The sequence below is a fragment of the Camelus ferus genome, chromosome 14, assembly GCF_009834535.1.
Source record: "Camelus ferus isolate YT-003-E chromosome 14, BCGSAC_Cfer_1.0, whole genome shotgun sequence".
Classification (NCBI taxonomy): domain Eukaryota; kingdom Metazoa; phylum Chordata; class Mammalia; order Artiodactyla; family Camelidae; genus Camelus; species Camelus ferus.
In genome coordinates this window covers 24,208,523-24,222,353 of record NC_045709.1, presented here as the reverse complement: position 1 = coordinate 24,222,353, position 13,831 = coordinate 24,208,523, and the positions used below count along the sequence as shown (strand labels likewise).

The window sequence follows — 13,831 nt, the reverse complement described above, 5'->3', positions numbered from 1 at the left end:
AATCACAGGGTGATGTTAATAGAAACAATACTCACTCAAGAAGCAGGAAAAGACTGACACAAAATTAAACAGGCCAAACCTGGCAATCCTTATCTGAAAGAACAACGCTGTTGTCTCTACTGTCTGACATTAGCTAGGTCTGAAAGCTCCAGGACATTGGCTGCGGGCAGTGCGGGACACCTATCAGCTCTTCCTTAACTTCTGCCCTGACACCCTAGACTACCAAAGAACCTTCTGGACACTGACTTGAATTCTTCAGAAACCTTGGTTCTAGGATATGAGGTGATCTGCTCAATTAGCATTCTAAAAACACTGAAAAAGAACATATAAATTAATTAAATTGCACTTCAGTCCACAAACTTTGTGAGTTTGGTTAACATGAGACACTTATTACAGATTCTACCCCAGCGCTCAGACTGGCCCTAGACTAGAGGTCAGCAAACATTTCTGGTAAAGGGCCAGACAGTAAGTGTTTCAGGCTCTGCTGGCCAGTCTCACAATGATGTCGTAACTAGTCAGCCCTGCCATCTGTGGGCAAAGTGCCATAAACAAAGCATAAATAAGGCTGTGTTCCCATAAAACTGTTCCAAAAACAGGCAGTGCTCACATTTGGCCTGGCTTAACCTCGTCTGCTGACCTCCAGGACAGATGAGTCATTTGCAACAATACCCTCTCCATACACAGGATGAAAGCTCAACTAAGAGTTGCCACACCAAGATCCCACAGAGCATGACTCCCGTGGAATGCAGTGCTCCTTACACTGTTAACTGCATAAACCCTGTCTGCCACGTCAAGTGACCCTGAGCTCTGCCTTCACTCAAACTCCCCAGGCCCCATGAAAATTCACCACTACTACCATTCTCATTTCAACATGTCTCACTTCAACGCAGGGCCACAGGTTGTCTTTGCTCAGGAAAATAAGCAAGCGGAAGAGCTTTCTAAAATGCAGATACCACGGCTCTAAGCCACACCCACGAGACTGGATCTCAGGCATTTTCTTTTTTAAGTTCCACAGACCTGCTGCAAGGTTGAAAACTACTGGATTTAGTCAAAACTGTGATCAATGGACAACCCATCAGAATCTACTGAGACCACAAAATAAGTCAATTTGTAGGATGGAGACCTGAAAATCCACATTTTTTAAAAGCTCCCTGTGTTCACTATGTACTATTTGAAGCCACCGTGGAAGAGGCATTACACTCTTAGCCTGGCTACACCTGCTCAGTGCTTTTGGCCTCGGTGATCAATAATCCCAGGGAGTTACAGCGGAGCACCTCTGCCAAAGGAAGACAGGTCCTGTCTGAGCATGTAATACACATTTATCTTCAGGTTTATCCTGAACATGTGCTCATTATCCCAGGTTATTCCACCCTACTCAAACACAAGTAAAAATTCTTCAGTATCAATTAATATATATATATGTCTTGAAACAGATCTGAGGGGCAACTCTTTTCTTCACTAAAAACCAAACATTAATATTTACCATGCCAGAGATTTCCAGTCAAGATGGCAGAGTAGTAGGACCACGAGCTCACCTCCCCTCGCAACTACAATGAAATCACAACTGAATGCTAAACAACCATCAAAAACAGACTGGAATCTAGCAAAAAAGATGTGCAACTGGAAACATAAAGAGGGAACCACAGCAGGACAGTAGGAGAGGTGTACTAGCGATATAATTGGGCCCCATAACCCCGGATGGGCGACCCACAAGCTGAAGAACAGTGAAGCCGCAGAGGCCCTCCCATGGGAGTGAGAGCTCTAAGCCCCACATCAGGCTCCCCAACCCGGGTTCCGGCACTGGTAAGAGAAGGAGACCCCAGGACATCTGCTTTTGAAAGCCAGGGGGCTTGGCTCCGGGAGCCCCACAGGACTGGAGGAAACTAAGACTCCATTCGCTTGGAAAGCAAACACGGAAACTCGGAAACTCGAGTGTACCAGGTCCAAGGGCAGAGGCAGTGATTTCCTAGGAACCTGGGCCAGACCTGCCGGCTGGATGTGGAGGGTCTCCTGGAGGCGTACGGGACAGCTGCGGCTCACTTAGGGAACATAAAGCTGGTGGTGGACCTTCCAGGAGTGTTCATTTACATGAGCTTTCCTGGAGGCTGACTGGATCATTAGCACCAAGACCTAGCCCCACCCAACAGCCTGTGGGGAAGCCTCAGGCCAAACAACATACAGGGTGGGAACACAGCCCCACCCATCAGCAGACTTCCTAGGCCACAAAGGCCTCTAGACACAGCCCTACCCACCAGAGGTCCAGGACCAAGCTTCACCCACCTAGCAGTGGGCAGGCACTGGCTCCCCCTGCCAGGAAACCTGCATAAGCCTCTAGTCCAGCCTCATCCACCAGGGGCAGATGCCAGAAATAAGAAAACAACAATCCCAAAGCCTGTGGAAGGAATCCACAAACACATAGAAAGATAGACGATATGAGGTGGCAGAGGAATATCTCCCACGCCAAGGCACAAGATAAAATCCCAGAAGAAGAAATAAGTGATGAGGAGATAAGCAATTTATTTGAGAAAGAGTTTAAATAAATGATGGCCAAGATGTTCAGAGAACTCAAGAGGAGTACAGATGCACAGAGAGAAGTTTTTAGCAAAGAGTTGGAAAATTTAAAGAACACCCAAACAGAGCTGAAGAATAAAATCATGGAAATGAATAACACACTAGAAGTTACCAAGAATAGACTAAATGAGGCAGAAGAATGGATCAGTGAGCTGGAAGACAGATTAGTGGAAATCACTCCTGCAGAACAGAAAAAAGAAAAAAGAATGAAAAGAAATGAGGATAGTTTAAGAGAACTCTGGAACATGAAGCACACTAATATTCACATTATAGGGGTCCCAGAAAGAGGAGAGAGAAAGGACCTGAGAAAATTTTTGGAGAGATAATCACTGAAAACTCCCCCAAAACGGGGAAAGGAAACAGTCACCCAAGTCCAGGAAGCAGAGAGAGTTCCACACAGGACCAACCCAAAGAGGAACACACCAACACACATAGTCATCAAACTGCCAATAATTAATGATAAGGAGAAAATATTAAAATTAGCAAGAGAAAAGCAACAAATAACATACAAGGGAACTCCCAGAAGGTTATCAGCTGAATTTTCAGCAGAAACTCTAAAGGCCAGAAAGGAGTGGCATGATATATTTAAAGTGATGCAAGGGGGGAAACTTACAACCAAGAATACTCTATCCAGCAAAGCTCTGACTTGATGGAGAAATCAAAAGCTTCACAGATAAACAAAAGCTGAAAGATTTCAGCACCACCAAACTAGCTTTACAACAAATGTTAAAGGACTTACTCTAGTCAACAAACATAAGAAAAGAGAACAAAAAGAAGAAAGAGGAAAAAAAAAAAAAAGAAGAGACAGACCTACCAAAGATTGTTTTGGCTGTTCGGGATCTTCTGGTTCCTTATAAATTTTGGAATTGTTTATTCTAGTTCTGTGAGGAATGTTGTGAGTATTTTGATGGGGGTTGCCTTTGGGTAGTGTGGCCATTTTGATAGTACTGATTCTTCCAATCCAAGAGCACAAGAAATCTTTCCATTTCTTTGTTTCATTTCAGTTTTTGGAGTATACGTAACCTCCTTGGTTAAGTTTATTTCTAGGTATTTTGATGTTTTTGATGTAATGGAAATGTTTATGCCAGTTATAAAATTCTGGTTTTCGAAGTGAAAAAAAAAAAGTGAGTGAAGGGCCACAAATGGCAAAATATCCTTCTTTCTTATGGGTGAGTTGTATTCCATTACATATATATATGCTGCATCTCCATTATCTATTCAACTATTAATGTGCAGTTATGATGCTTCCATGTCTTGGCAATTATAAATAATGTTGCTGTCAATAGCAGGGTTTATGTATCTTTTTTAATTAATTCTTATTTTGTGGTTGGCTTTATTCCTTTGATAACTATGTTAAGTTTAAAAAGCTAAACCTCTAAACATTCTTAGAAACAATAAACAGTACATATATGCAAATTTTAAAATATATGTGCAGTTTAAAAAAAGAAATGAGCTATCAAGCCATGAAAGACATGGAAGAAACTTAAAAGACATATTACTAAATGAAAGAAGCCAATGTGAAAAGGCTACAAACTGTACGATTCCAACCAACTGACATTCTGGAAAAGGCACAACTACAGAGACAATAAAAAGATTGTGGTTTCCATGGATTTAGGAAGAGGGAGGAAGGGAGGAATGAATAAATGGAGCAGAAGGGATTTTTAGGGCAATGAAATTATTCTGTATGATACTACAGTGGTGGATACATGTCATTATGCATTTGCCAAAACCCACAGAACGTACAACCTCAAGGGTGAACCCTAATGTAAAACTACGGACTTTGGTTGATAATAATGTGTCCGTGTTGGTTCATCGACTGTACCAAATATGCCACACTGATGAGGGTAGGGGAGTATATATATGTGGGTGGAGAGGGCTATGTGTGAACTCTCTGTATTTTCTGCTCAATTCTGCTGTGAACGTGAAACTGCTCTAAAAAAATAAAGTCTATTAATTAAAATGAATAAATAAATAAATAAATGCCAGTGATTTAAAAAAAAATTTTTTACCATGCCAGAAAAAGAAACTTAGGTTTTTAAAACAAAGTAGCATCCAATCTAAGCACTGCCCCTAATTTCCTAAACAAAATATTTTATAACTGCATGATACTACTACCAAAGCCAGAATGATTTAGGTATTTTTAAGACAGTATCATCTTCCCAAGAAAGCAAAGTTTACCCTAGGAAACTTCATTAAAAAAATACTTTGATTAAAATCTCCCCTTTACTCCAACCCAAACTGAATCCAAAAATAACGACTGGTATACAGCAGTACTTAAATGCTTAAACTACTTAATCTACAGTAACTGGAACAGCTTAATTTAAAAAAAAAATCACAAGACAATCATAAACAGTGTCACAAATTCTTATTGTTAACAGAACAACCTTTGTGATGTGTTCAAAAGCAACAAAATTGTAGTAAGCAAAAATTTCAAACTCAGTAAATACTATCTAGAAAACAGTTCAAATACACTAGTCCACACCATGGTAAAGTAAACCTAAACGTAATTAAGGTGCAGCATAAAAACACATTGTTAGAGCAGGCAAAAATGCGTTACGCTACAGGAGTGAAAAATAACATGCTTAATTTAAAATTATCAGATATATTAGCAAAGTACACGACCTCCTCTAAGGAGAAATGAGGTATGAAATTGAAATGACAGCTTCTAACTGATCAAGAGCTGGCATATTCTTGAAACTTAAAAGTATATTCACATGTAGTCATAACATTACGATAAAGCTGAAGACTGCCAAAGAAAAGCATGGCCAGACATGACATGTGTTCTGCCTTATTTTTTGTTACATTAAATTATATATATTATTCAAGACAAAATCAGTATTTATTTTATACTTCAAAGCCCATACTGTTGGTTGTGTTGGAGCAGTTCTAACAGGAATACTAGATAGAAATGAGGTGGCATCTTAAACAAGTCAGGTAAACCTACTTGACTCCTGTTACTCAGGCAAGCTGAACACTTACCATTTGATTCCTCTTTCTAAACTGAACAGTGAAAACAAGAGAAGCACATAAGAGGGACTAATTTCAAAGCTTTTAAAAACAAAAATAAACATTATAATTGTTTAACAATTTTTCCCAAAGACAATTTTCAAAATAAATGCAGAATAACTGATGCAATAATTGCTTCGATTTTTTTCTATTAACACAAACTAGTCAAGACCAGTACAGAACTTTTGTTAATACTTCTTTAGTGTTGGTTAGTTTATATTAACAAGCATTACAAAGCTAGGAACCAAATAAAACTGACACCAGAAAAATGTGTGTCTATTCATAATTTCTAATCTCAAAAAAACTAAAAATAGAACAAAGACTATATTTTCCTGTAAGTATTTAATTTCATTTTGTTACATACTATTTTAAATAGATTCCTTTTCAGAGAATAAAAAACATAGTAACTTTGTGGCCTATCTAATATGAGTATCAATTTAAAAAAAAATCACCAATACTGTAGCCTATGGCTCAGCAAATTTTTTTGTAAAAGGCCAAAGAGTAAGTATTTTAGGTTTGCTCTGTGGATCACAAATACTCTGTTTAATAGTCTTATTTTTCCCCTATCCATCACTCCTTTAAAACTGTAAACCCCGTTCTTGGCTCTGTGGTAGAGTCATACGAAACGGGTGGTGCTCCCAGGCCACAACTGCAAACCTCTGCTCTAGTCAAATTACTCTTATGACGATTCAAATACAAAACATATACTTTAACTACTTGACAATAAAGTTATCTTAACACTGAAATATATGCCTCATCTAAGTTTTCTAAGAGCATAATCTTGTAAAAAAATAAAAGATCTGTTTTTGAAATGCTAATAAATTCACCATGAGTATTTTTAAATATTTATTTCTTCTCAAAGTTCATTGGGTATCTATAAAATTTTACCCACTATTAAAACGAATTTTAAATATTCAAATGTTTTTAAATTAAGAAGATGCAGTAGGGGAAGTAATAGCTCAAGTGGTAGAGCGCATGCTCAGCACCCAAGAGGTCCTGGGCTCAATCCTCAGCACCCCCTCCAAGAAGAAATCAAGGAATAAACCTAATTACCCCCCCATTAAAAAAAAACAATACAAGAATTTGCAGTATTTCCATTACAAATTGTAGCAACATTTCCATATAGTTTTTGAATAGAAGAGTTAAAACTATCTGTCCTTCATTCATTATACCTACGTTAAATGCCATTGAACATATTAAAAATCATTGGTATAGGTTTCTATCTGTGAGATGATTTCAAAGAATGAAGAGTCTGCAACCAAGCTTATGATATAGCCAACTTAATCAAGTTTAACAGCAGAATATATTTCACTTAATCATTTCCTTCTAGTCCCTAAGTAATTTACGTATATGACATCACTACAAATAGCTACACATTCACTCCAAGAATGTAAAGTTTATGCCAGAAAAATATTAAGAAAGCTAATTCCACCAACTTTACTATAAGCAAGCACTTTTTACTGTAAGAAATGTTCACGTATATAAAAGGTCTAGGAATATCCTAATCCTCACAGAACAAAATAAAGTTTCTCTAAGAAATATATCCCATGTGGTTTACATCTTGATAATATTTTAAGATTAAAAACACTAGTTACTATTCTTCGTAATATGGGCCTGAAATTTTTTTTTTTGCTTCCACATTCTTTTGTAACATCATAAAAAATCCTCACACTGATAAATCTAACAAATTTATGTTCAAATGCAAACAAACAAAAAGGTTAAGATCACAATTTAAAATATCATTATGCAAGTGCTATGTATCCAGGAGGAAAAGAGAATTGCAATAATGCCAGAAATTACCCCCAAAAATTTCACACTGCTTAAGAAACCTACTCAACTAATTTGGTAATGGAATTTAAAAATCTATTAACTTAAACCTTACTGTGACTTACAAATAATAAAAAAAAAATTTCTAATTGAATTTAAATGCAACATAATTTTCACTCAAAGGACACTTGTGTGATGGAAGGTAAGATAAAAATTTTTTGCTCCTATACAAGTTAGGATTTATTTTGCTGTGTATTCATTTTAACTAAAAATTTAAAATTTTCTAGGGATAGAAGAATAGAGACAGAGAAAGAAAAAAGGCACCAATGACTTGAATTAATACATTTAGCCTCAGAAATTAAAGAATCATGGTTTTTGAACAACTAGAGAAAAAATACTGGTATATATTTTTCCGAATAAGTTGTTAGGCTGGCATTCACCTAAGGTGAACAATAAGACTGTTGGTTGTTATTATGTGTAAGCATATTTGACTGTCCTTTATGACTGGATTACCACATTCTGTTGATTCTTATTTTGTGGTCGGCTTTATTCCTTTGATAATTATGTAAGTTTAAAAAGTTAAAGCTCTAATCTATTCTTAGAAACAATGATCCATACATATACGTAAACTAAAAAAAATGCAGTATACTGTATATATTGTATTTACATGCAATATAATGTATATGTGCAGTCAAATTGGAGTAATTCTACCTAATTAAACTGAAAAAGGAAAAAAAAAACCTGGTTGTACTACGGTACCACTCATCTGGAAATGTGTACTTCTTTCATTCAATAAATTGTGTTCCTACTATATGCCAAGTATTCTGCTAAGTGAGGATACAATAAAATTAAAATAAAATTTAAAAACTAAAAAAAAAAAAAAAAAAATTGTGGATTTTAACACACTCAAAGTATCTTTTTTTGCCCTATCATTTTGCCTCCCAGAAACAAAAACCTGAGTCAGATAGGCTTTGGAACTAACTCCAGTTTACAAGAAATTCAGGCATAAATAAACTTGCCGAACACCATGCAAGGATAAAATCAACAAAATCCAGGATGTGAGATACTCTGTATAACAGGGGTCTGTTTCTTTCTTTCTTTTTTTTTTCAAAAAGAAAAAATGAAAAAGAAGAAGAAAACCTATGGACTAAAAAGACTGCAACCAATTTGAAGGAACCAGTTGTAAAAAAACACAAAACCCATTTGTATGACCAGAGCAAACTGGGGCTTTTACTAGTTAACATTAAAGTACTGACATTTTTAAGATATGACAGTAATTTTTTAAAGAGTCCTTATCTTTTAAGAGAGATATACTGAATACTTATTAATAAAGTCGTAAGAAGTCAGGGGCTTCGTATAAAATGATTCAAGTGGGTATACTTGAAGATGAAGAAGATAAGCCAAGGGCTGTTAACTGCTATGGCCGGGCAATGAGCACACACTAGACTAACTGTGTATGTCTGAATCTCCGAAAATAAAGAATTTTTAGTACCGATCAATGTGAAAATCAGTCAAGTGAAAATGATGGATTATCAAAACTTCTAAGTTAGTAGCAATTAGAAAAAGATAAAGTAATATGGAGAAAAATTTAACATTCATTTCATAAAACATCAATATTATCTTCAGAAACTAATTTTCATTTACTACCTGTAAGAGGTTAAGGAAATCGTTAGTTTAACATAAACATGACAAACTCAGGAAGATTAGAAAATACACTACCATACAGAGCAGCATCTAAAGAAGTCTAATAGACACTGCCCACCTGACAACATAAACCACCCTAGCTGTAGCTAGCGTCTCACTTACATTTTCCATATAGTTTGGCTTAAAGCCCTCTTGCTGGCGCCTCAGCTCCTCCTGCTCCCTGTGCCGGATCATTTCCTCCTCACGACGGCGGTGCTCTTCTTCGTGCCTGAGAGGGTTTTAAATAATAACTTCAGGGACACTGACACATGAGCCATCACCAGGTAAAACAAAATCATTTCTGCAAGTTACACCATGCCAAATCTGTGATAATGACTAGCTTGCCAGTTGACCTTCCTTCTAGTTTGCTCAAAATCTTTCACAAATCAACTATTAAACTATTAGTATGGTGGGGGGAGAGCTCAGCGGCAGAGCATGTGCTTAGCATGAGGAGGTCCTGGGCTTAATCCCCACTATCTCCATTAATTAATTAGTAAATAAATAAGTAAATGAATGAATGAATGAATGAATAAAATTAATTCAAAATAAAATTTTAAAAAATTATTAGTATTAAATTAAGTCCTGAGACACTATTCTTTTCCTTTCCTTGATACATACTGCAAAATTACTCAGTTTTAATACTGGTTGTTCACATTTCTTAAATCAAGATTCTTACAATTAATAAGGCATAGGGAAAGAGTGTTAACAGATCACCGCGTGTATCTGCTAGAAAACAGCCAAGCATAGACGTTACCCATCAAATGATCGCCTCATTGTTGAGATATTTTCACTGTTAGTACTCAGCTACCTAAATTTCAAATTGAATCTGACACAGCTCTGCATATTAAACAAAGTTAGTGAAAGACCATTCAATGAAACTACCATGCACACAGAACACTGACCACGTCAAGCAACCAGTATCTCACTTATTATGAGACTAGTAACCTATTAAAAATTACAGTAAGTGCTCTATTCTATTTTGCACACTTCACTTTGTTTTTAATAATCTGACCATTCCAACTAATGTCTGCCTCCTCCTGTGCTACACAGATTCCACAGTGGTACAGCCTGTGTCTTTCCTTCTCTGCTGTATCCCTAATACCTAGGGTGCTCTTTTTCTTTTTCCTTACTTCCAACTAATTTTAAGCTTACAGAAAAACTGGGTTCCTATCTCCCTTATGCAGCATCCCTAACAGTAAATGTTAACAGCTTACATAACCACGGTACAACTATGAAACCCAGGTGCAGTATTATAGCTAAACCACAGCTCTTATTCAAATTCCACCAGCTTCCCCACTTCCATTCTCCTGTTCCAGGACCCTCCCCAGAGTCCCACACTGCATTTCATTATCATTTCTCTTTAGTCTCCTCCAGTTTGCAACAGTTCAGTCTTTCTTGGTCTTTCACTAACTTGACACTTTTAAATAGAACTGATTATTTTTGTACAGTGTCCTTAAACTTGGGTTTGTCTTAAGTTTTCTCATGACTAGCATAAGGTTACACAGTTTGGCAAGAAAACCACGGAAATGACAACGCACACTTCTGAGTGCCTTGTATGAGGGCTTCTCGACGCTCGTATCCATCTACGGAAGATGTGAATCTGAGCACTTGCGAATGCTGGTGTCTGCTGGGCTTCTTCACTCTGAATTTACTACTTGCCCATTTTTACCTAGTAAGTCTGACCTGCAAATCTCAGATCTCGAGTTTCGTGCCACAACCTTAGCACCTGAGGGAACCCTGTCTAAGATGACGACAGGCGGGCCTCACGACCACGCTCCTGAATACTGTGCTTCTACACGTGGAGGTCTGTGACAATCCCGTGTTGTCAGGTGACAGCATTTTTTTAGCAATAAAGTGTTTCTACTTAAAGTACATACGTAATGCTATTGTACACTTAAAAGACTACAGTATAGCATAAATGTAACTTTTCTATGGCTGGGAAACCAAGACATCTGTGTGACTCACTTTATCGTGTTATTTGCAGGTCTGGAAGAAAATCCCCTGCCTCTGTGGGGCTGCCTGTGTGACTGCACTTCGCCCCCAGGTGACTTTCTCTCAGATACCATCCTGTGTTATCTGGAATTCTAACAACTAGGGAAAAACTGTCCATTCTCCTCCATACTTATTTACTCACTCAATTATTTACTTCCATCAGCATGGGTATTTACTTTATTCTACAGTTTAAAAAAATCTAACACTATCATTTTTTATTTTGTTCCTGAAACTGTTCTAACTCTGGCCACTTGAAGCTCCCTTTGGTCTGGCTTGTGTGTCTGTCAATATGCCCCAGCCTTCTTTATTAAGTACTTTCCTTCTCTCTGGCACAAGATTTTTCAGGCTAATCTTGGACTTTCCAATCCTAGCATTTACCACTTCTCCAAATAGCCCTGGTTCCTTTCGTTGGAGAATGATGTTCAGAAACGATAATGTGGGCATCAGATGTGCTCACTGTTCCTAAGGGATCACTGTGTCTGGGTGGGCAAGGCTAGGGAACATCTGGACGTAAAGCACCCATGCGTTTAAACCTCAGTATTTCTGTTTTTGTCTGTCTAAACTAAATGCCACTGAGTTCATACCAATATCTCAACCCCCATTAAATACCACAGGATTCATTTTAATTTTAGCCTTTCTCCTTTCTCCAACAATGAGAAAACTGGGTCACATCATGCATATTTACTAGTTTATTCACTTTAAAAAGTATATACATTATTTTCAATAAAGTCTTGATCAAAAAAGGAAAGTATATACACAAAGTAGTTTCTGAATTCCAACCCTAATCCCTGCCAGAAATATTTACTAACTAGATTACAACATTTATACACAGTTCTTGACACTGGCCTACGTACCCAAATCAAGATACTGTTTTCCAAAGCTGTCTCAGTTCCTTATTTTCTTCCCCATCTCCTTCCAGTGTGACAATGCTGTCCAGCTATAATACAGTTAGCTTCATTTGCTATGTTTTTATACCCTATTTTGTGTTCTCCTGCATTGTTTAGTTTTAACAATTTATTTTTTCAGTACGAGAAGTATGGGACACTAACTTTAAAAGCCAAGCTGTTAAGGATAAATGGAAGATAAACCTGGACTCAGTGTGTTTATGCCAGAGGAGGGGAAGTTTCCTTTGTTTGTAAGAGCAGAAGAAACTCCACATTTACATAAAAAGGAGAGCAGCAGCAAGAACGAAAATGACAAAGGTCCCTGTGTCACAGGGTCACAGGGAGTCGTTGACAGTAGTGGTTCTCAGACCTCAGGATGTGTCAGAATCACCTGGAGGATTTACTAAAGCACAGGTGAATCAGTTTCTGATTTGGCAGTTCTGGGTGAAGGTTTGAGATTTTCTAGTAATTTCCTAGGTTAGGATGCTAATGCTGCCTGTCTAAGTACCATAAGCTAAGAATGAGTAACAGTAAAATCAGAGTAGTTCCAAAACAGAAATACATATACACTGATATATACTCAGGTACAAAACTTGAAAAAATACACTAAAATATACTGACCACTTACATTCTCCACACTGTGACGGCACTGCACACGCAGTTTCTCATTTTCTTTTCTTATTTCCCATGATCATCTTACTTCCTATCACAAGCACTATTCTTATAAGCAAAATTTTAAGTCTGCTTTCATCTATCACAGCTTTGTTTACAACAATTCCTAATTATCATTTCTGAAACTTGTAAGAGTAGTATTTACCTCAAAATTTAGAATCAAATGTTGCAGGTACAAGGAAAGCTGTTAATTTTTGTTTCTACATCTTGGATCAACAATTCTCTTTAACTTCTTTACTAAACCTAAACGATTTTAAGTTGCCCTACACAGTTGTCTGCTATGTACTGAGCTCTTAAATGCCCTTACCCTTTCTACCAGATTCCAATACCATGTATTTTTTGTAAACAAATTATCAGAAGCACAAAAATGCATAAAGGCATTCAGAGTAATATTATACACATAAAAAAATTAAAACTAAGGTCAATGCAAATATATCCATCTCTGGAAAAATGGTCCTGTAAATCACAGTGCATTCTTACAAAAAATTATATGCAATAATGCCTAAGCCCCTCATGTAAGCTTACAGTGTATGCAATGTGTCCATAACCAGCTCCAAAAATCATAGAATAACAAAGAATCACGCTAGCTTGTGGAGTAATTCCCTCAGTATAGTTAAAAATGGACAACTTTTTTCTGTATTTTCCAACCTGTACACCTTATCTGTAACACATTAATGACACATACAATGAAAACTACATGCATTCACATATATGCAATAATGATGTTCTTTTACCTCAGTTGTATTTGCTTCCGTTTCTGCAGCTCTTGGTTTCTAAGTTCTTCCAAGCGTCTGAGTTCTTCTTGACGCCTCATTAAATCTATAAAATATTGATTACAAATTACTGTTTTTAGCTTCCCCTCCTGTATTTTTATATCCACAAGCACAGAGTCTCTATGACTGGCAGTGTATTTAGTAACTTATTGATACTCACACAGCTAGCTTCTCTTTTGTGTCTACTGTATCATTTTACAGTGAAAGATTAGAAGCTGCGTAATAAATCACAATATCTTTTCTGGGCCTGTTTCTTCATATGTATGAAGAAAATAATAAAATTCATCCTTATGTTAAGAAATTTAAATGGGTAGTAACTGTTTCAACATAAGGCCAGGAATATACTAAAAACAGAGTAAATGGTGGCTATATTTTCATTTACATAGTTTAAAACAAACTAGAATTTTTTCAGCAGCAAGAGCAAAGCCCAAAAAGATGCCTTGGGAGATATTAGCACAGGGCACATAAGAACTAGATCAAACA

General features: G+C 36.9%; 1 protein-coding gene across 2 annotated transcripts in view; it reads right to left on the bottom strand.

Annotated features, from left to right (window-relative positions):
* PSPC1 (paraspeckle component 1) overlaps positions 1 to 13,831 on the bottom strand; it is a 53,420-nt gene that overhangs the window by 17,165 nt on the left and 22,424 nt on the right. For both annotated transcript variants that reach the window (XM_032496532.1, XM_032496533.1), the window contains exons 5-6: positions 13,310 to 13,394; positions 9,151 to 9,256 (exon numbers count right to left, since the gene is read on the bottom strand). In XM_032496532.1, the coding sequence (XP_032352423.1) occupies positions 9,151 to 9,256; positions 13,310 to 13,394 (191 nt within the window). The remainder of the gene's footprint in view (positions 1 to 9,150; positions 9,257 to 13,309; positions 13,395 to 13,831) is intronic.